The sequence below is a fragment of the Phacochoerus africanus genome, chromosome 4, assembly GCF_016906955.1.
Source record: "Phacochoerus africanus isolate WHEZ1 chromosome 4, ROS_Pafr_v1, whole genome shotgun sequence".
Lineage (NCBI taxonomy): Eukaryota > Metazoa > Chordata > Mammalia > Artiodactyla > Suidae > Phacochoerus > Phacochoerus africanus.
In genome coordinates, this window is record NC_062547.1 from 117264347 (window position 1) to 117287350 (window position 23004).

Here is a 23004-nt window from a genome sequence, read left to right on the forward strand (position 1 = left end):
CCCTGTAATTTGAATAACGAATGGAGTGTTACTGTTGGAATAGGCCATATTGAAAATCATCTGGATAATGCGGTTCCTCTGCCATTTTATTATTTTTCAAAAAAGATCATAGAATAAAGTGAATCTCCCTGTGAAAAATCTGTTGCCAAGATACTCTAATTTTTGTATTGATAATGGGTAGAAAATGAGATGGTGCAGTGGACTGAATGCATGCAGCACATTGAATTGCTGACTAGAGCTATTTCAGAAAGCATGAGTTACACCATTTTTGTATTGCAGAGGTATCTATTAAGTCTTTCTTTCTCTCTCTTTCTTTTAAAAATATAACTTTCCCTTTGTAGCTGAGAATCTTTTGGAAGAAGGGTGAATTTCGAGAATGGATAATAGCCTCACACCGTAGTTGCATTTCTTCCTTGTCTCCTGTTCTGTAAACCATGGGAGAACAGTATCAGTTGCTTTCACAGTGTGGGTTTACACAATCGGTGAACATCGGTGTAGTTTTTAATCTTGCTGCACCACCCATTTTACTCTTGAATCTGCATATACCTCATCTGACACTATTCTAAGGCATAATGGAAAAGACAGGGTTGATAAGTTAAATACCAGGTTTTTATGACAAATTACAAGGTTTTATTCTGATGCACAATGGATTTTTCTGTGGACCTGTTATAAACAGGACAAGTTAGATATCACATTTGCCATAACCCTCCAGCTCTGGAATTGACAGCTTTGGCCCAGCTTTTTTGTCTCTGATATTTCAGCCACCAGTAAAGCTCATACATGATGCTCCTGGTCAGTCTGCTTTAAGTTGTAATGAGTGACTGCCATTTACTCCTGCTTCCCAAGATTTGTTTCTCCGTCTCAAGTATTAAGATTAACCAGGCATCTGTTATCATTGTTTTGGATCTAGATGAGGTGTGTTAAGGTCAGAAACCAGCCAATTTAGTTTGTAACAAAAAAAAGCCTGTAACCACACTTTGGAGAATCTGCACCATTCTCAAAATGTGGATTGCATTCCTGTGCCCTCTGAACCATGTATTTCCTGTTTGTTTTTTTTTTTTTTTTTGTGAAGCAGCCACTTTTCCTTAGTGCTGCCTATTGTTAGTCCATTTCTCTGTAACTGACACTGGTGCTGAGTCCCCAAAGGCTGAGATGGCTCTTACAGAGGCTCTCCTAGTAATGGCTGAAGATATGAAAGGGCCTGGCAGTGGCTTCCAAACAGATGAGAAGTTTGCTTTCAAGGATATTGACATGCCACGAGGAAGTTAGAATAAGGGAGATGGTGGCAGGAAACCTGACAGGTGCTGAGCGCTGGCCCCCATGGACAGTGACCAAAAGCTCTGATGATAGGGGGCAGTTAGCCAACTGAGACCAAGGAGGGCACCAAATGCAGCAGCAGATTGTGTAGAAATGCCACTTTCTGAGCCCACGAGAAAGCACAGTTAGTCATGCCGAGCCGTCCCAACTTTGTGGGCACAGTGTCCTGGAAGCTGGTTAGAAAGCACCTTGTTTAGAACACGGCTTTCCCAATGACCAGTGGCGAGAGTGAGAGTCAAGTTTCTGAGCGAGCCCACAGAGACCTTTGTGTTTTTAAACCACTTAGGTCTCGCCTTGCCCTTCATTCAGAGCCATGTTTGAGAAGCGTTCTTGGAGCCTCTACTGCCTTAATTGTCACTTATCAAAATTGGTTTTTCTCCACCATCCTCACTGCTCTCACTTTGCCCCAGAACCAGCTTCCTACCAGGTGTGCTGTATGACCATCTTCAGTCTCTCCCTCTCCCCAATATAAATCCTGGTCTGCCATGCAGTGTTGGATCTGTGATTGACCAAAGGACAAATGAGCTTCCCTTTGCTCATTTGTAAGCTGAGGGGTGTGGTACATGACTCATGGGATTATTGTGAGAATGAGAAAAGAGTTTTGGGCGCCTAGGATAGAAGATGCTCAATAAATGATAGTCATGATTATGTATGATCTGTTACTTGCAAATAATTTCTTTTTTCTGAATTTCTCTTTGGAATATATGATTCCCTACTCCTGCCCCAAGTGATGCTGGCTCTCAGAGAGACGTGGGTGAGTAGGGAAGCCATGGTAGTTTGATATTCATAGATCCTGGTGTAAGATTGCTGTATTTACGCACATTGCCTCAGCTACCCTAGCAGTGCTGCAACTTTGCCTCTCTACCCCTAGTCCAGACTTCTTCCCTCTTTTGTCTAACTTGACTGCCTACTGGAGATCACACTAAATGTCTAAACCCACCATCAGCACCCTTCTGTTTGTCTTCCTATGCTGCCCACACTCTGTCTTGATTGGTTAAGACGCTTCGTTTCCTGGTTACAGAGATTCCATCAGAGATTGTTTTAACATGAGGAAGTTGATTTGCTCACATCAAATTCCCAACTTCTCTCTGCTCTGTCATCTTTGCAGTTGGGGGTCATAGGCAGCTGGTAGCAGATGGGTAGATGGTTCTAGCAATGATGTTTGTGCATGGCAATATGTGACATGGGAGTAGAGCAGGCTTTATTTGGGGGGGGGGAAGGAAGAAAAATTCTCCCAAAGTTCCCCAGCTGACTTTTCCTTGTGTCTTTTACAGAAGTCTCATGACCATTCTTGAGCTATCATGACAAGGGGATCACCTTTAGGGCAACGGATGCTCCCTGGGCATCAGTTTCTCCGAGACAAATGGCTGTACTGGGGAGGGGTTCACACTGGAAGGAGGGCAGGAGCTATGGGTGCTCTTTGCCACTAGCAGTGTCTACTCTAGCTCCCTAGTCAGGATTCTGGCGCTTGGGCTCTCCTTCAATTTCCTCATCCTTCTAGGGGTTGGAATCCCACCTTTTAAGTATTTTCCAGGTTCATCTCTTCTTCCCTCCTTTCATGTCTCCTGCCCTCATCTAGACTCTTCTCAGTTCTCAGCATGAGCCACTATGCCTTCCTCTAGAGTGGTCTTTCTCACCCCTGCTTGGATATGCCTATGGCTTCTCAGCCCCTGCAGTTTATACTTCTGAGCATGGCGGCCACTCCTGGCCTCTTTCTGACTTTTTTCCCAACACTGCCTTATACCTGTCATGGATTCTAGCCTGATTGAGCTGCTTTCTAGTCTGAATTTTCCACATTCCCTCTCACCCTGGTCTTTTTCTGCCTGGAAAGCCCCACCTACCTCTAGTTTAAGTCTCAGCTGTCATCAAGCATGGTTCCACTTAGATGCCGCCTTCTCTGAAGACTTCTCCTGCTGGAATGCTGGAAACCCCCCGACTCCCGCCTTCCCTCCCCTGGATTGAGACCACTGGGACTTTCTAATCTAATCTTAACATTATCAGGAGCTCCCCCAAACCATTGTCTACACAGGCAGCCCTGCTGGCTCTCTGCCCATTCAAACGTCAGGATTAGATTAGATGCCCCACCTCATCCACTTGGTGGTGATCTTCTCTCCCCTTGGCAGGTAGAAGGGTTTTTTGTTTTGTTTTTGCTTTTGCTTTTTAGGGCTGCACTCTCAGCATATGGAAGTTCCCAGGCTAGGGGTCAAACCAGAGCTACAGCTGCTGGCCTGCGCCACTGCCACAGCAACTCAGCATCCAAGCGGCTTCTTCGACCTAATAAACCACAGCTCATGGCAACACTGGATCCCTGACCTATTGAGTGAAGCCAGGAATCAAACCTATATCCTTATGGATACTAGTCAGATTTGTTTCTGCTGCGCCACAATGGGAACTTCCGAAGGGTTTTGTGATTTAATAAACAACATCCCCAAGGTCTGCTGACTTTTGGTGGACAGTTGGGGGAGGCTGTGAGCCAAAAGAGATTTGGGTTCAAATGTCAGAAACAAAGTGTCTTTGGGAAAGCCATACTGTGAAGAGGCCCTTTTCTGACCTGAATCAAGCCTGTGTTTCTTTGCCCTGGGAGCAATACAGTAGGATGAAGAGGGCATGTGCCTTGGTCCTAGATAAATCTGGCTTCAAATCTTCAATCTTGGCTCTAAATGTAACCAAGTCACTTAGCCTCTTGGAGTCAGCTTCCTCGTTTGTAAAATTAGGGTAAAGTTCTCCAGTTCCTGAGATGCTGCACCTGAAACCCTTAACCCCATGCCTAGTGAGCGGTAGCTGTTGTTAACTGGAGATGGAAAGTCTTGAGGGAGCGAACGAGGTCTTTTTTTAATTAGGTTCCCATGTCAGGGCCCAGTTCCTAAGGAGTTGGAAGAATCAATGCATGATTGACTGGGAGAATTAATTGAATAAGAAAAGGTGCCTCCAGATTGACAAAAGCTAATCATTCTGAGAAAGAAAAGACCTATTTCTTTTTTGGCTGCCATGGGGCATATGGAGTTCCCTGGGCCAGGGAACAGAGCCGAGCCACATTTGCAGCCTACACTGCAGCTGTAGCAATGCCAGATTCTTAAACCACTGTGCCCGGCCAAGGTTCGAACCTGCATCCCCATGCTCCAGTGACGTCGCCAATCCCATTACACCACAGTGGGAACTCCGAAAAGACATCTTTCTTCCTTTTACTTTCTGGGTTCCCTGGATACAGTGTACCTGCTTGACTTCTTAATTTCTTATTTAATTTTTAAAATATTCTTATTGAGATCTAAATCATATTCCATACAGCTCACTCATATAAGGTGTGCAATGCATTGGTTTTTCTTATATTTACAGAGTTGTGCAATCATCACCACAGTCAATGGTAGAACATTTTATCCCTCCCAAAAGAAACCCTGTACTTATTAGCAGTGACTCCCCATTTCCTTTCAACCCTCCCACCTCCCACCACTAGGCAACCACTAATCTTCTGTCTCTATAGATTTTCAATCCTGGATGTTTCATATAAATGGGTTCATATAATATGTGGTCTTTTGTGACTGACTTCTTTCCCTCTGCATAATGCTTTCAACGTTCATTCATAATGTATGTATCATTATTTCATGCCATTTTATTGCTGAATACCAGTCCATTGTATGGCTATACTGTATTTACCCATTCATCAGTTGAAGGACTTTGGTTGTTTTAAATAATTTATCTAGGAAGATTCATGTACAAGTCTGTATGTAGATATGTGTTTTCATTTCTCTTGCTTTTATAATTGGGAGTGGAGTTGCTGGGCCACAGATTCAGCAGTCTGAGGAATTCACATACTGTTTTCCATAGTGGCCATACCATTTTATGTTCCCATTAGCAGTGTCTAAGCGTCCCAATTTTCCTATATTCTCACCAACACTTGTTAAACTCTGTCTTTTTCTTCCTCTTCTTTTTCTTCTCCTTTTTTAAATGGTTATACCCATGGTATATGGAAGTTGCTGGGCCAGGGATCGAATCTGAGCCACAGCTACAACCTGTGCTGCAACTGTAGCAATTCTGGATCTTTAACCTACTGCTGTGCTGGGCCAGGGGTTGAACTCACACCTCTGATGCAGTCAGATTCTTAACCCACTGCGCCACAGCAGGAACTCCATAATCTGTCTTTTTTTTTTTTTGTCTTTTTCCTTTTTTTTGTTGTTGTTGTTGCTATTTCTTGGGCCGCTTCCGCGGCATATGGAGGTTCCCAGGCTAGGGGTTGAATCGGAGCTGTAGCTGCCAGCCTACACCAGAGCCACAGCAACGCAGGATCCGAGCCGCGTCTGCAACCCACACCACAGCTCACGGCAACGCTGGATCATTAACCCACTGAGCAAGGGCAGGGACTGAACCTGCAACCTCATGGTTCCTAGTCGGATTCGTTAACCACTGCGCCACGACGGGAACTCCCATAATCTGTCTTTTTGATTGTAACTATCTTATTGGGTGTGAAATGGCATCTTATTGTCATTTTGATTTACATTTTCCTGAAAAATAATGATGTTGAACATCTTTTCATGTGCTTGTTGGCTATTTGTATATCCTATTTGGAGAATATCTCTTCTTTGCCAATTAAAAAAATTGGTTATTTTTCTTTTATTGAGTATAAGTATATAAAAAGCATATATGTATATATTATATATATAGTATACAGGTTTCTTATCAAATACTTGATTTGGAAATGTTTTCTCCTATTCTGTGGTTTTTTAATTTTCTTGATAGTGCCCTTTCATGCACAAAAAATTTAAATTTTGAAGGAGTCCAGTTGATCTTTTTGTGTCTTGTGCTTTTGAAGTCATATCTGAGCAACCATTGTGTATCCTAAGGTTATGAAGATTTACTCCTACTTTTTTGTTTAATAGTTTTACAGCTCTAGCTCTAGCTCTTACATTTAGGTCTATAACCCATTTTTAATTCTTTTTCTTGTGGATATTCAGCTGTCTTGGCTCATTCGTTGAAAAAAACAGTTTCCCCCATTGAATTGGCACTACTAACAAAAATCAATTGACAATAAATATGAAGATTAATTTCTGGACTCCCAGTTCTATTCCATTGATTGACATGTCTGTCTTTGAGTTTTGTTTATTTTTAGTAGTTCCTTGGTAGGGTAGGTGTTTGTAATTCAGCAGAGGAAACATTCTCTCTTGTAAAACAAATTTGACATTTAATATTTTGAGCAAAATTTCCTTTAAACTTCCTGGGGCAGTAAAACATTGTATATTTTATCCACTGTTAAATCGCTGAGATCCTAGAAGAGTGGCAGGCACATGGTGGTGCTAAGTAAATATTTGTCATGTTTGAAGGACTGATAGAAAGATTGTTTTAGTCCTGCTGCAGTTGCATTTGTAACTTGAAACCTTGCTTGTTGAATATTTAGATTTCTGAAATCTTTTCTGTATAAGCTTTGACTCTGGCTCTTTATGTTGTTTAAAGGATTTACCTTTGGTCCTTCCAGGCTCTTTCTGTAAATCACGTGATGGAGGGCTGGAAAAAGAATATTAGCGTATATTTTATGAATAACTTTCTTAGTTTTGGTAGGTGAAGGTACAGCATGTTAGAAAAGTTAATATCATTTAAGTAGGTATGTGGTTTTCAACTATTACCTTGCAATACACTGAGAAATTGCTGGTGATTTGTTTTGAGCAGTGCAATGTGCAGTGTTCTCCTCCTGGGAAAATATCGTAGATGGCTGGAAGACCACTTCTTCCTGCACACACCCTCCTGGTCCTCTTGACTTTCTTTCAGCCTTGAGCTTCCAGGATTCCTAGTGTGGTTGCAGGTTAAAGCCTAGGGAGCAGCTGTGGCTTTATGGAATGGGACTAACATCCCCTATGACTGAAGGAAACGGTAGCAGATTTTAGTGGTATTGAAATTGGCACCATATGTATGTTTTACAGCTTTTGTCTGGATTGCACATTTTAAAATCAGTAGTATTCAAACACTTGACAAATCTCAGTAGATATGCAGGCTACGGGCACTTTCCTCTGTGAAGAAGGTCTCAAGTGTCTAGAATCTAGATAATGCCACAGCTGTGTGTGACACCATCTTTCACACAAACTCATTGCTGCTTGTCATTGCTTTTTCCTGTCATTCTGTCTTTTGCCCAGTAGTTCACCGTCTGGTTCTCTGTGCCAAACCTGTGTGTGGTAACATGTCCTCAGTTAATTCAGCCCCGTGATGCTGCCTGGAAATGCAGCCGACACCAGGGGGAGAAGGTGGAAGAGATGATGGAAGAGATGACATGAGTTACAACAGACTGGATTTCACTTAGGATAGAAAGTTAGACTAGGCATGGGCATGTAGAACCACATCCTCCAGCCTTCCCTTTCTGCCACTGAGAGAACAGACAGCAGCGCGGGGAGGGGCCGTGGTTTGCTGGAGTCCAGCACGCTCTTCTGGAGCCCTGCCTCATGGATTCCCTTCTGGTCATTTGTCAGTACTCAGCTACCCTCAGTTTCTTTGCAGCCTGCAGGGAGGAAGGGCTGAGAGCTGATTGTAGGGGAAGAGCTCAGCATTTACTGAAAATCATTTCCATTTATTGCCGATCATGTCTCCTTCCCAGTCCCTCCCTCTCCCTCTGGAATTAAGTCTTTATAGGCCTACACCTGGCTTGCTTAGCTTCTCCAGTCTTGATGTTTCGGTTTGTGGAACTCTTTATGGGTCGATTATATGAGGGAGAAACTCTTGTCCAGAGAATCCCACCTCCTGCCACTCCCCAGTTTGGAAAAGACTTTCTTCTGTGGAATTTATTTTCAGGATGATACGAACTGCACTGCCTTTTAATTGTCTGGATTTTTGGAAAATGCTTATTTAAAAGTCCTAGAGTTTACTTAGTGCATGGTTTTAGAACTCTTACTGCTCAGAGTTTTTCCTTGGTCTTTACTTTGTAGCCTTGACCCTGAATTCTGATCACTCCATTCTGACTTCTCCACAGGCAAGAAAATTAAAAAACTGATTAGTGACCCTTCTTATTGCCTGAGGGAGGGTGCAAGAGAGGAAAGTAGAAAGGTAAAATGGCTCTTTCGTTGAAAGGTTTCAGATGGGCCATTCCTCAGGAGGCTAATAGATCTTTTCTCCTGGTAATGATTCCATGCATCTGCTGCTGTTTACAAGGGTGCTTGAAGGATGCACAGATTTTCCAGACTTCCTCAGAGAACCAGGTTATTTTTCTCTGGGATACTGTTTTTAACATAGTGTTCTGGGGTGGTTATTTGAGGATAGATCGGTTTTGAGTGTGAGGTATTTGGGGGTCTGGCCCAGTGGTGTGTGTCTGTCATGTAGGTATGGGTTTGTGAACTCACTTGCACAAGAATTTATTCAGAGCCTGTGTACCTAGGAGTGTCCAGGATTTCTAGTAGGGGTGATGAAATAGAGGGAGGATTCTTGCTTTTATTTCTTTGTTCTTTCTTTCTTAAAACCTAAATACAAGTATATTTAATTCTCTGAAATGCATATAAGACAGTAATTACACAGCAACAAATCTTTCGTTCAACTGTGATTTGATTCATAGGTATTTGAATGAAATTTACATAATTTCACATCCATACTCTTGGATGTGTAAATACTCTAAGGAAAAAGTCCCCCTCCCCCCCGCCGATAACCAAGTCTTAGGTTTCCTGTTTATCCCTATAAACATGCACCCGTTAAAAAGTTACAAACCGAACACTACACAGAACATATAAATCATGTTTAAAAAGTTGAGATTTTAAAGTGGTTGTACCCTCATATGACTCAGAAAAGTCCCTGTTGCTGTCAGGTGCAGTCCCAGGTGGTAAAGTACATTGGAGGAGGGAAAGAAGGAAGAGACAGACACGAGTTTGCTGCCTTAATATTTTACTAATCTTGTCAGTTAAAAATGGTGATGTCATGAGAAACGACAGTTTAGGTTTAATATGAGGCATGGAGTTTGTCTCACAGATAACAGAAGTTTAAAAAGATAAAAGAAATTTAACTTTTGGGGGAAAGACAAATATTTACTTATAAAACAACAGAACACAAGACAATTCATAATCAAGAACTGGGTTATATGGTGGAGATTCTAAGAGGTAGAGACATTTTTAGAAGAAATTGTTTATATGCCGAGGTGGGGTAACTCAGGAAAGGCGTTTTAGAAAGAAGTGCCTTGTCGGAAACCCTTGTGTGTTTGAAGATGCAAAATTTTTCAGATTCCAGCAAGGTAATATGGTATAAAAACCATCCATTATGCAACATCCCAGGCCAGGTCTGGGGCAATACCTCATAAAACAAGCACAGCTCATCATTTGGATGTTCACAGTAAATGGGAGTAAATAGAGGAGTTAAGTCACTGTCTGCCAGTTTATAACAGATTTTGTCTCTGCGTTAGTTATTTCTTGCTGTGTGCCAGGTTACATCCAGAAGTTAGCAGCTTAGAGGAACATTTACCATCTACACATTCCGTGGGCCTGGGATCCAGGAGCAGCTTCACTGGATATTGGTGGTTCAGGGTCTTTCTGAGGCTACACTCACACTGCACCTGAGGCATCAGTCATCTGGGGACGGTAGATCTGCTGCCAGGCCCATTCACACGTGTGTGCCTCACCACCTGGGCCTCTTCACAGGCTCTAGTGTCCTCACGACAGGGCAGCTGGCTTTCCTCCAAAGCAAGAGATGTTAGAAAGCCCAAGAAGGAAGCCACAGTCCTGTATAATAACCTCCTGTTACTTCTGGGGTCTTTCGTTCATCCCAGCAGCCAGCCTTGGTGTGACAGGGGACGGTGTAAGGGTGTGAATGATGGGAGGCAGCCATCACTGGGAGCCCCCCTTGCAGATGAACTGCCATAGTCATCTGATGAGTTTGGGCATCAAACTTAAGATAAAGCTTTCAGCTTTTTTTTTTTTTTAAATCTTTTTGGGTCCTGGGTGGTGGATTTAGATAGACTTTGGCCTCCTCAAAGTGATGACTTGTGAGGGTAAACTGCGGATCTGAGGGCAGTCGAGGACTGCAGGGGAGGGTGCAGGAAGATGAGGAGTGTCTGGGGACTATACAGGCTCCTAGTCTGCTCTGTGCTAGGCACTGTCCTTGACGTAGATGATAAAACGATGAAGTAGGTACATGTTTAACCACCTGGAGCTAGAATTAGGCTTTGAGAAATCTAGAGTTTTCCTTTGAAAATACTTGTCTACAATGAGAAAGGCACCTTGTGTAGTGAGAGAAGCAGAGAACATAGACTTAGAAAATCTGGATTCCTCTGTCAGCTCCTTCATTTCCTACCTTGCAGAAGTCATTGTTTTGGAGCCTTAGTTTTTCCATTTGTAAAAATTAAAGTGATGCTTATGTTATTCCATCAATATCAAAGTACTGTGAGGCTCAAAGGCTCAAAGACAGTGGCTGGAAAAAAACTCTTGGAGCATTTTAAAGTGTCCTAGAGTGTTAATAATTATTGTGGCTCTGTCATTTACTAACCAATGACCTTTGGCCTTAGTCTCATCATCAGTGAAATGAGGATAAAAATGTGATCTACTTCATAGGTTGCTATGAAGTGTGAATGAAATAATACAAGGGCTTAGAATAGTGCCTGGCACATGATTACGTGAGAAATACCAAATAACTATCTGCTAAAAGTAACAAATTTTACTTTTCCTTAAAAGGATTTTTATTATTTGTATTTGCATTTGTTGATTAGGAAACTGATTTATTGGGTTAGACAAGGATTACTTTGAAAACAACTGCCAGATTCCTTCATCTCTCTTTTCCTCTTTCTTTTTTTTCTTTTTTGAGGTTGACCTTCATGTACAGCTTTTCAGATTTTTGAAGGTCATAGCTGAAAATAAATCCCTTGCATTTCCGGTAGCATAATAGTCAGCTTGCCTGTCCAAGCAGAAAGAGCAAAGTCTAATTTAGATAATCCTCATCACTTGATGGAGATGTGTTTCAAAAATGAAGCTTAGATTTGGAAACCTGGCAGAATTCACTCATTAACATTCCTTGTTGGAGTAAATTAAAAAATGAAGACTTGCAATTCTTTTCTTGAGTTCGGTAATAAAGACATTGAGTTCATTATGATTTGCCTTTGTAAGAGTCTGAATAGCCTTTTTTTGAGGATCATTATTAATAATAATAAATCATTATTTTTTAGAATCTTTGTCCTCCAAACCCTGAAGAACTTTCCTTTAGAGTGGCTTTAAGCCTTTACATGCACCAGGGGAGAGTGGGCTGTAACAATGTCATGGAAACGTCAGTATTGACACAGGCATTATGGTGACTCCCAAAGAACAGCCATAAAGGAAACCAGACCCCACCTGACAGCAGATCAGTCCCCTTAGGTCACAGATTTCTTTTGTCAATGGTGGTGAAAAAAACTTGGGCTTCTTGTGTGTTTTCAGGTTAAAAACTCTTGGTTTCCTCCTGAATGATGCTGAAGTGTGTGTGTGTGTGTGTGTGTGTGTGTGTGTGTGTGTGCGCGTGCGCGCGCGCTCACGTGCACACGGGCCAAAGGGAGAAACCTAGTGACCTAGCATTTAACTGCCTAGTTTTTTATCATTTGAGTAGTTGTGTTTAAGAGTCAATGTATGACTAACTGCTTTTCAGGGAACCATTTTTCTTCTTTTTAAATGTTGTTTTCAAGGGATGAGCAGTATTTATATCCTGAAACAACATTTTCTTCCCCATGAGAATCGGGGTTCATGAAAACAGGTGCGTATGAATGTACCTTTACTTTACTTAAAAAAATAATGTTTTGAGAAGTTTCCTGTCTGGTGTCATTGAAAATTTGAAAACGGTGTAGAGATTCCCCCCGCCCCAAGGGAAGGGTGGCGATTTTATGTGTCACCTTGCCTACAGATCACTGGGTCCTCCTTGTGCTTTTTCCACTGCTTCAGTCACTGCCGAGTTGAGCCATGTTCCTGACAAAGACTGCAGTGGTTTTCAGCACAGGGTGGAATACAGGCCTACCTCTGTTTTGGCTTCAACAGTGTATGTTTCCACCTTCATCCTCAAATGGTTAGATAATTTTGTGCTTTCTGCCTGAGGTTGAAGGAGCAAAGTGACAGCAAAATGCACCACTTCCCCCCACATTTAATAAGTTCTGCTGCTCTGAGTGGCATACATGGTTTATTAGACATATCAACTTTCTATTTTCTTAAGTATGTTCCGCTAAACATGAACCAAATGGCTTAACCTGGTGGACTTTGAGTCTCACTGCATGCATTTGTCAAAGAGTTGGGCTCTCATTTTCTGGATAATCTCTTCACAGAAGATTCATTGACACCACTTGGGTCAGCTTAACAGTTTCTTATGGTAGATTGTTTTAGATTCCTACTGCAGGCAGAAGGAAGAAAAGCCAGGGAGAATCTAGATATTTAGAAACAGCTGTCATTTTTATACCGATTACTAATAGATTTTATACTTCCCCATAAATTAGACCTTTTGGGCTGAGAATAAGCATAGACAGTCTACATGTATATTTGCTGTTGCATGATTCTGGAATTAATGGTTGTGTCAGTGCATGCAGGGCTAACATGTAAACAGTACTCAAAATGAATGAGACAACCTTGACTGAGAAATAGTTTTTTCTTACACAGAAGCTTTTAGTTCTTGATTGAGTGAATGATGAGGAAAGGATTCTGCAGACCCTGGTTAGTGAATCCGTTAATTGTATGTTCAATACAAGCATTTGACCATTAGAATAAATAGCGAAGCTTCCTTCTAGCTCTGACAGTCTGATGGGTTGTGTCTAAAGTGGCTGTGGTGACAGGTGCGAGTTTCCATGTCTTGTGATGGTGTCTGCGGTTTATCTAGTCTTGAGCCACAATCCGCTTTTCATTACTCAGCCTTCACAGATTGCTGTGGCTTGTTCAATTCCCCTCATAGAGTGGACAGGGCCCAGGAAAATCAATTAGATTTCCTGTTTTCCACACCCTGAATGATTGATTTGGTAGGGAAAGGAGAGTGAAGCTCTTTGTTCTTTTTCAGGCTCATGAGCATTTTGGTTTTTTGGTTACTTCATTTTTTTTTTTTTTTTTTTTGAGGGAGAGGGGTTGTTATTTTCTTCCTTGAGGCTACTGCATAGAGTAAGCCCATATGCCACTAAAGGTTGCCCATAAGAAAATGTGAGCCAGTCAGTTCAGTGGAAGTTTTGACAGTACTTACTATGCACCTGGATGTTTTATACCACATGACATGTCTGAAACTCAGTAGTGTTCAGTTAATGTTAACATGTTTTCCTTCTTTTTGACATTAGTCAGCCTGTTGTAGAGGATACAAAATGAACATAGGTGAAACTGTAAGAGAACAGTTAAATCTATAGTCCTCAATGTGATAATGAAGTGTGAGACATGAGGGGTCTCATGGAGAAATGTATCTTGAATTTGACTTAGAAGCATGGGCTTTAGATAAACAGAAACTGAGGCGATGCCCAGTGGAACTCCTGGGATGGTCAGGAGGCCAGCTGAACCTGGAGGCAAAGGGGAAGATCAGCTTGCATTCACTTGGTGTTATTCGGTAAGAAAGGACTTGAACACCATGAAAAGAAGTTAAGACCTGGTATGTGTTGAGGCAAAGCAGAGGAGAGTCCTGGTGGTGTTTTAGGAAGGTAAGCTGGCAGGTAACAACTGCAGACTAAAGTGGAGCATGAGGAGCCTGGAATCTGGGAAAGTAGGTAGTGGTGAGGTGATGATTCCACTGTGGAGTAGAGTAGAAAAAACAGTTAGTGGAGTTCCCTCATGGGTTAAAGATCCAGTGTTGTCACTGCTATGGCTCTGGTTACAGCTGTAGCACAAGTTTGATCCCTGGCCCAGGAACTCCTGCATGCTGTCAGTATGGGAGGAAAAAAAAAAAAAAAAAAAGACAGACAGACAAAGAAAAGATAGTAACTATGTTTTGGACAGTCACACGTGGAACCAATATATTTGGAGAAGCTTCCAGGTGTCAGGCACTGGGCTGGGCCCTGAATGCAGTGTGAGGCTAACTCACACAGTATCTACCAGCATGGAGCTTACAGCTTAGCAGGGGAGCAGATGTGTGAGTACACAGGTGTGGGGAGGAAATGGTGATAGTCACACGAGTGTGTACAACAGGGACTCTGATGGAATGGGAGGGAAGCTTTCTGGAGAGGGTCATATTTGGATTGAGTTGGAGTGATAGGGAGCCAGAAGTCCTAGGCTGAGGAAACAGCAGGTGCAAGGGCCGTGAATTAGAAACAGAAAGAAGTCAGTGTGTCTGGAGCACAGTCAGGGGAATAAATGAGAGAGCTGGTGATACGTTAGCATCCTAAGTGAGGGATTGTGTATAGAGAGGAATATTGATAGGAGATGAATGGGTTGGAAGGTTTGCTTGGAGTGGGGGTGGGAGTGCCTGTGGGGAGGTGGGAAGGGGATGGATTCAAAATTCCATTTCTGTTGATTGGCCGTTTCTTGCTTCCCTCCTCTCACCTGTGTACCAGCCTGCCTCTAGAATCCCACCTACATACTGAAGCTCATGCCCTGAGATGGCTGATTTGTCTAATTATAATTCTACCTTCAACTGCTGTCTTACTGAATGTGACCTGAGATCAAAGTCAGAGTAATTTTATTTAGGTGTGCTCATTAATGAGTATCCATTTTCTAGAAAAACATGCCCTCAAAACACAGTGTTTTCTGTTTTGGATAGCTGTTCTAAGCATGAAAGGCTTTATATTTATTTTTTAAGAGAATTCTTGGAAGACAGGAAAATAATTTTAAGTATTCTAAGACTTAAGACTCACAAAGTTGTCAGGAATATAGTCTATTTGTTTCTCTTACATGCAGCCTGTTTCTGCCTTGGAGCCTTAGCTCCTGCTGTTCCTTCTGCTGGGAATGCTTTTCCCTGGATTTCTGCCTGGCTTAGCTTCACCTCTTTAGGTCTCTGCTCAAATGCCTCCTTTCTGAGACCTTCCTTGAGCCCCCTGCACACACTTTCCCTAAGCCCCTTATGCTTTTTCTTCATCATACCTACCACCTTCCAACATAGTGTGTAATTTACTTACTCATTTTATTTGTTGCCTGTCTTCTCTACTAGAATGTTTCTTCACGAGGGCAGGAATTTTTTTAGGATTTGTCCACTGAGGTTTCTTCAACATTGACTACAGTGTCTGGCACACAGTGGGGTTCACCGTAAATACTTGCAGAATGAACACCTCTTTTTAACATGGGCTAAAGTCATTTCTCTGCTGGCTCTAATCAAGATGTGCTGTCCTACTCTCCTCCCCAACCCCTCTTTTTAAGGGTAGATTCCTGATAGCTTCTTAGACAGTAAGGGGGAAGGTCTCTGAGGCACTGGATTATCCACTTAAAAGCCTGTTTTTAAAAGCCCATGTGCATTTTACTCAGAACCTGTAAACTTAAATTGGCAGTCTGATTTTATGAGCAGTCACAGAGGTTAGTTGAAATTTCCAAGTCTATACTGGTCTTCGCTATAGACCAGCCTACTGGGAGGACTGTAGAAGAAGGGAAGAAAACCCAAGTTCTAAAAATGCGTTTATTGTGGGGTTGTTCATTATATAGGCTGATAGACCTTCCCTCCTATTAAACTCCTGAATATAGAAATTGGGCAGTCCTAGGAAAAAGGCCTTTAAAACAACAACAACAACAACAACAACAAAGATTCTCCTTATATCTCTTCTCTTTGGTGGATAAAAAGTTAGATTTTTTTTTTCATATTGAATAATTATCCTTGTACAGTGAATAGGTTGGACTAAATAATCCCTAAAACCAGCTTCAATCTTGGAAGCTGTATGATCCTGTTCTGTTTAATACTCTGCTCTGGCCAGTTTGTTTTATACACCATTGTATGAACATGCCATGTGCATTCCTTAGCTTTAGTTGCTTGGTTTATGATTGTCTCCAGCTTGAATACTCTAGATGGGGGATTTCTGGATCCAAATGCTTGGAGACTTTTGAGGCTCTTGTTTCATAGGGCCAGTATTTTCTAGATAGGTTGCACTGTTAATGCTTGGGTTATTGAGTTAGGACAGCTGTGATCAGTCCCAGATCTGCTGCTTGCCAGCCATGTGATGAGTTTGCTTAATCCTTATCTCTTCATTTCTTTCATACCTTCCTCATAGGATCGTGATGAAGATTAGCTGAGAATGCACCTTGGCTGCTCTTATTATTATCATTTTATTTTATACTTCTAGAGTCTCATGAGCATAGATTAGTAGTATATAAAATATCCTTGTTAATTTCATAAGGAAAATGTGAAGTTTTAATATTTTTATTACTTTTGAGTGTTTTTTCATTTTATTTATAATTTTTTTAATGTTTCAAACTACTCATTTTAGTAACATTTTTTTCTCTAAGTTTAAATCCATATTGCACCCACTACTCACTTGACATGCACTTGGTATCCTTAAGAACAAGCACAAAAAATCCTCAACAAAATACCAGTTCCAATAGTACATCAAAATGTTCATACACCATGATCAAATGGGATTTATCCCAAGGATGCAAGAATTTTTCAGAGTTCCCATTGTGGCTTGTGATTAACAAACCCAACCATGAGGGTGCTGGTTCCATCCCTGGCCTCACTCAGTGGGTTAAGTATCTGGCGTTGCTGTAAGCTGTGGTGTAGGTTGCAGATACGGCTCAGATCCCGTGTTGCTGTGGCTCTGGTGTAGGCCAGCAGCTACAGCTCTGATTAGACCCCTAGTCTGGGAACCTCCATGTGCCGCCAGTGCGGCACTAAAAGACAAAAAAAAAAAAAAAAAAAAAAGAAGTTAAAAAAACAATTTTTCAATATCTACAGATCAGACAACGTGATACAGCACATTAACAAATTGAATAAAAACCGTATGATCACCTCAGTAAAAGCTTTTGATAAAATCAAACATCCATTTATGATTAAAAAAAAAAAAGTCTTTCGAAAGTGGACATGGGGGAACATACCTCAACATAATAAAGGCCCATATGACAAACCCACAGCTAACATCATACTCAATGGTGAAAAGCTGAAAGCATTTTCTCTAAGATCAGAAACAAGACAAGGATGTCCAGTCTCATCACTTTTATTCAACATAGATCTGGATGCCCTAGCCACAGTAATTAGGCAAGAAAAAGAAATAAAAGGAATCCATACTGGAAAGGAAGAAGTAAAACTGTCTCTTTTTGCAGAAAACACAATGGTATACACTGAAAATTCTAAGGACACTACCAGAAAAGTACTATTGCTCATCAATGGATTCAGTAAAGTTGCTGGATACAAAGTTAATGTACAGAAATCTCTTGTATTTCTATACATTAACAATGAAAGATCAGAAAGAGAAACTAAGGAAACAATCCCATTTATTATCACATCGAAAAGAATAAAATACTTAGAAATAAACCTACCCAAGGAGCAAAAGATCTGTCCTTGGAAAACTATACCATGCTAATGAAGGAAGTGGAAGATGACACAGACAGATGGAAAAATATACCGTGTTCTTGGATTGGAAGAATCAATATTATTAAAATATCTGTATAACAACAAGGCAGATTCAGTGCATTCCCTATCAAATTGCCAGTAGTATTTTTCCTAGAACTAGAACAAAATATTTTTAAATTTGTATGGAAACAAAAAAGATCCCAAATGGCAAAAGCAATCTTGAGAAAGAATAGAGCTGGAGGAATCAGGCTTACTGACTTCAGACTATACTGCAAAGCTACAACAGATATATTGCAACCAAACTATATAGTGCTCAGAGTTCCTGTCATGGCTCAGTGTTAATGAACCTGACTAGTATCCATGAGGATGCAGGTTTGATCCCTGGCCTGGCTCAGTGGGTTGGGGATCCAGCATTGCCGTGAGTTGTGGTGTGGGTCGCAGATGTGGCTTGATCTGGTGGTTGCTGTGGCTGTGACATAGGCTGGCAGCTGCAGCTCCAGTTCAGTCCCAGCCAGAGAACTTCCACATGCCACAGGTGCAGCACTAAAAAGACAAACAAAAAACTGTATAGTACTGGCTCAAAAAACAGACATACAAATCAGTAGAACAGGTTAGAAAGTCCAAAGATAAACCCACCTATGGTCACTTAATCTATGACAAAGGAGGCAGGAATATACAACCGAGAAAAGTCAGTCTCTGCAATAAGTAGTGCTGGGAAAAACCACACAGCTCCATGTAAAAAAAATGGAATTAGGACATTTTCTAACACCATACACAAAACACACACACACAAAACCTCCAAATAGGTTAAAGACCTAAATGTAAGACTGGATACTATAAAACTCTTAAAGGAAAACATAGGCAGAACACTGTAACATAAATTGCAGCAGTATTTTTTTTGGATACGTCTCCTAGAGTAATGGAAATAAAAACAAAAATAAACAAATGGGACCCAGTTAAACCTAAAAGCTTTTGCACAGCAAAGGAAGTCATAAACAAAATGAAAAGATAACCTACAGACTGAGAATATTTGCCAATAATGCTGCCTACAAGGGATTAATTTCCCAAATATAAGTAGCTTGTACAGCTTAATAGCAGAAAAACAAACAGCCAATTAAAAAATAGGCAGAACACCCAAATAGACATTTCCCTGAAGAAGAAACACAGGAGGAGTTCTTGATGTGGCTTATTGGTAACAGACACAACTAGTATCCATGAGGATGCAGGTCTGATCTCTGGCCCCAGTTAAGTGGGTTAAGGACCCAGCATTGCTGTGAGCTGTGGTCTAGGTCACAGACACAGCTTGCATCTGGTGTGGCTGTGGTGTAGGCTGGCAGCTCCTGCTCTGATTCCACCCCTAGCCTGGGAACTTCCATATCCCGAACCCAAGACCCTAAAAAGGCCAAAAAAAAAAAAAAAAAAAAAAGAGGCATTGAGCTGGCTAATGGTCACATGAAAAAAAAAGCTCAATAATGTTAATAATTAGAGAAATGCAAATTAAAACTACAATGAGGTATGACATCACATCAGTTAGTATGGCCACCATTAAAAAGTCTACAAATAATCAGAGTTCCTGTTGTGGCACAGGGGAAATGAACCTGACTAGTATCCATGAGGATGCGCGTTCGATTCCTGGCCTCGCTCAGTGGGTTGGGGATCTGGCATTGCTGTGAGCTGTGGTGTAGGTCGCAGATTCGGCTCAGATCCTTTGTTGCTGTGGCTGTGGCATAGGCTGGCAGCTCTAGCTCCATCATGACCCTAGCCTGGGAACTTTCATATGCCATAGGTACAGCCCTAAAAAGCAAAAAAAAGAAAACAACAAAAAAAAAAGAAAAGAAAAAGTCTGCAAATAATAAATGCTGGAGAGGGTGTGGAGAAAAAGGTACTCTCTTACCCTGTTGGTGAGAATGTAAGTTGGTACAACCACTTTGAAGAGTAGTATGGAACTTCCTTAAAAAAAACCCTAAAAATAGTGTTACCATATGATTCTGCAATTTTTCTCCTGGGTGTATACCTGGAGGAAACTCTAACTCTGAAAGATACATGTACACTGATAAACATTGTAGCATTATTTACAATAGCCAAGACATGGAAGCAACCTAAAGTCTATCAACAGAGGAATGGATAAAGATGTGGTATGTATTATATATAGTGGAACATAACTCAGCGACAAAATGAGTGAAACAATGCCATTTACAGCAACATGGATGGACCTAGAGATATCGTATTAAGTAAAACAGAGAAAGACAAGTATCATATGATATAGGACTTATTTGCGGAACCTAAAAAAGTGATACTGGAGTTCCTGTTGTGGTCCAGCAGTAATGAATCTGACTAGCATCTATGAGAACGCAGGTTCCATCCCTGGCCTTGCTCAGCGGGATAAGGATCTGGCATTGTCATGAGCTGCGGTGTAGGTCACAGACACGGTTTGGATCCTGCGTTGCTGTGGCTGTGGTGTAGGCCAGCAGTTGCAATTTCAATTTGACCCCTTGCCTGGGAATCTCCACATACCATGGATGCAACCCTAAAAAGACCAAAAAAAAAAATATATATATATACACAAATGAACTTATTTATAAAACAGAAATAGACTCACAGACAGAAAAAAATCTTATGGTTACCGAAAGGGAAAGGAGGGGAGAGGGATAATAGGAGTATGGGATTAACATATACACACTATTACATATCATTATAAATTATAGTTCAATTAAGAAAACCCCACCAAACACAGCACTATGAATGCACAGGTGGCCATCAAGAAATACTGTATATGTTTTTAAACCTCTAAGATATGTATATATATATATATAAAACATGAGAAGATTGTTTTGGTAAAAATTTTTTCTATTTTTAAGTCATGTCTATCAATTGTTTATTAAATATATAGATTTTTAGTTTTAAAAGAAAATTCGTGCCAATGGCCTGGTAAGTGAGCCATTTGGAATTTGGTCTGTTAGCCCCAGTCAAACCTTTAACTGACTTCAGCCCTGACTGATATTCTAACCACAGCCTCATCAGGAACCATGAGTCAGGACCACTCAGCTTATTAAAAATGACAATTCAGATCTATCCTCATACAGGGAAATAGTTTTGAGTGAAATCAGTTACTTATGTTAGCAAATGTTAGTTTTGGGAGTTCCTGTTATGGCTCATCAGAAACGAATCTGACTTGTATCCATGAGGATGCAGGCTCAATCCTTGGCCTCCCTCAGTGGGTGGGGGATCTGGTGTTGCCATGAACTCTGGTGTAGGTTGCAGACAGGGGTTTGGATCCCACGTTGCTATGGCTGTGGCGTAGGCCAGTAGCTGTAGCTCCAATTCCTGGGAACTTCCATGTTCTGCAGGTACAGCTTTAAAAAGTGAGGAAAAAAAAGAAAATTTTTTTGCTTTTTAAATAATTGTACTTTTTTGTGGGGTGAGGGTCTTTTTTTAGGGCCATGCTGGTGGCATATGGAAGTTCCCAGGCTAGGGGTTGAATTGGAGCTGCAGCTGCTGGCCTACACCACAGCAACGCCAGATCCAAGTCTTGTCTGTAACCTCCACCACAGATCACTGCAACGCCAGATCCTTAACCCACTGAGCATGGCCAGGGTCGAACCTGCAACCTCATGGATCATAGATTCATTTCTGCTGAAGCATGACAGGAACTCCAATTGTACTTTTATTTTTTCCCATCACTTTTATGCTCTGAACCTCCTGCTAAGCCCCAGACATTATTTTCCCCCATGTCCGACAGTTCTCTTTTCTGGGATGAGAAGTTACTTGAGCATAAATTCACAGCTCATTAAATTAATTTAAGAAGCAACTGCCTCAGAGGCCTACAAACTAATAATTTACTCTTAAGTGTGTGTTTATGTCTGAGAACTCATAGCAGGGGGCTAAAAGGGGAGAGTAATGAACCTGGAAACTCCCTGCTCAGCTCGCTCCCCAGGCCTCTCACTGATAGCGTTTCCACAGAACCTCTGAGTTTTCTGGGGCCCCACCACGATGCCTCTGGAAACTTAAAGCCGGTGGTTCTGCAGAGCACAGAACAAGAGAGCAATAGAGCAATGAGAGAGAAGAGCTCAGGGCAGAGCCTGCTCACAGGAATGGACCAGGTAGATGCAAGGCTGGGCAGGCCTTTGAGAGCTTTCTGCTGCCCAGGTGGGCATAGAGCAGCATCTTATGTGAGAGCATCCTGTGGACTTGAGGTTTTTTGAACACAGGTTGTCTGTTCCTAACCCTGTCTTCCCATTCCCTCTCCTTCTCAGGCCAGTGGGGCTGACCCTTAAAAGCATAGTACAGTCACTTGGGGGAGCTTTGAAAACAACCAGAGATTCTGATTCAAGTGGTCTGGGTGGGATCTGAGCTTGGATAAAGTTAAAAAACCTCCCCCCTGGTGGTTCAGATGCACCCCAGGCCCTGAGTGCCAGGAAGCCAAGCCAGGTAGGTCTCCCAGTCTCGGTTTCCAGACTTACTGTCCTTTCGAGTGTCCTACCCTAGCCCTTGCCTCCCTAAAATCTGTATTTAAGGCTTGATTCTGGCGCTAACTCTGCCCTGCACTTTTAAACCTCGACCTTCAACTGCTTGCTCCTGTAAATGGTGGGAAGGAAGGAGATTTATTTTGGTGAAGTTTCTCAGGCTCTAATGAGGGACTGTAAGGATAAATTGTTTGCTGCCCTGTTGGGTTTTGAATTAATTTAATGATCTGTGAATTTCTGCTGAAACAACTTGAATTTCTGAGTCTCCTCTGTGGCATAGCCCCTGGAGAGAAGCCTCTGGGTTCAGTATCTTAAAACTTCTCTTTGCCGATCCTCTTGCACTAGTAGAAGATTGAGATGGTTTAGTTCCTTTATCCTTTATTGTTGTTGTTAAAAATTGGGTGGGCAGCTTTTATGTTTCTTTTTAATGTAGCGAAGGTAGAATTAAGAATGTATTTCATGAGTTCTGAATAAGTCTCTTAGGGTTAATCTGAATTTCTAATTTTTCTCTTTAATGTGATTGTATAATAATGTCTTAGCATTCTAATAAAATCTACAATCTACGGAACTGTTTAATATGAAATAATGTATATTTGAAAATTTAGAAACTTTCCATATCTACAGTTTGGAGGATTTTGATGAAGGTATCTATTATCCTGCAGCTCTAAGGAAAAATTGCAAATTATTTAACACGATTTCTTTAAAATATAGTCACTTGGTAAGAAACTATTAATAGTCCATTCAAGGCAAAATGTGGCACTTGTATTTTAGAGCTGGTTCCTTACCTTCGAGATACCTAAAGTGATGGGAAGGCTTTGGAGCCCTGACGGAGGCTGGAGTGTCCTCTTGGGGTGATGGTCAGGGTGGGCTCAGGGAGGGCCTG

General features: G+C 41.5%; 1 protein-coding gene across 3 annotated transcripts in view; it reads left to right on the forward strand.

The window, feature by feature from the left end:
• The window catches only part of EPB41L4A (erythrocyte membrane protein band 4.1 like 4A), a 264522-nt gene that overhangs the window by 8007 nt on the left and 233511 nt on the right, over positions 1-23004 (forward strand). The window contains exon 1 of one of the 3 annotated variants that reach the window (XM_047778431.1): positions 21591-21758. The exons of the other annotated variants lie outside the window; for them this stretch is intronic. Within the exon in view, the coding sequence (XP_047634387.1) occupies positions 21711-21758 (48 nt within the window). The 5' untranslated portion in view covers positions 21591-21710. Of the gene's footprint in view, positions 1-21590; positions 21759-23004 lie in introns of those variants that run through there. 3 annotated transcript variants of the gene reach the window in all.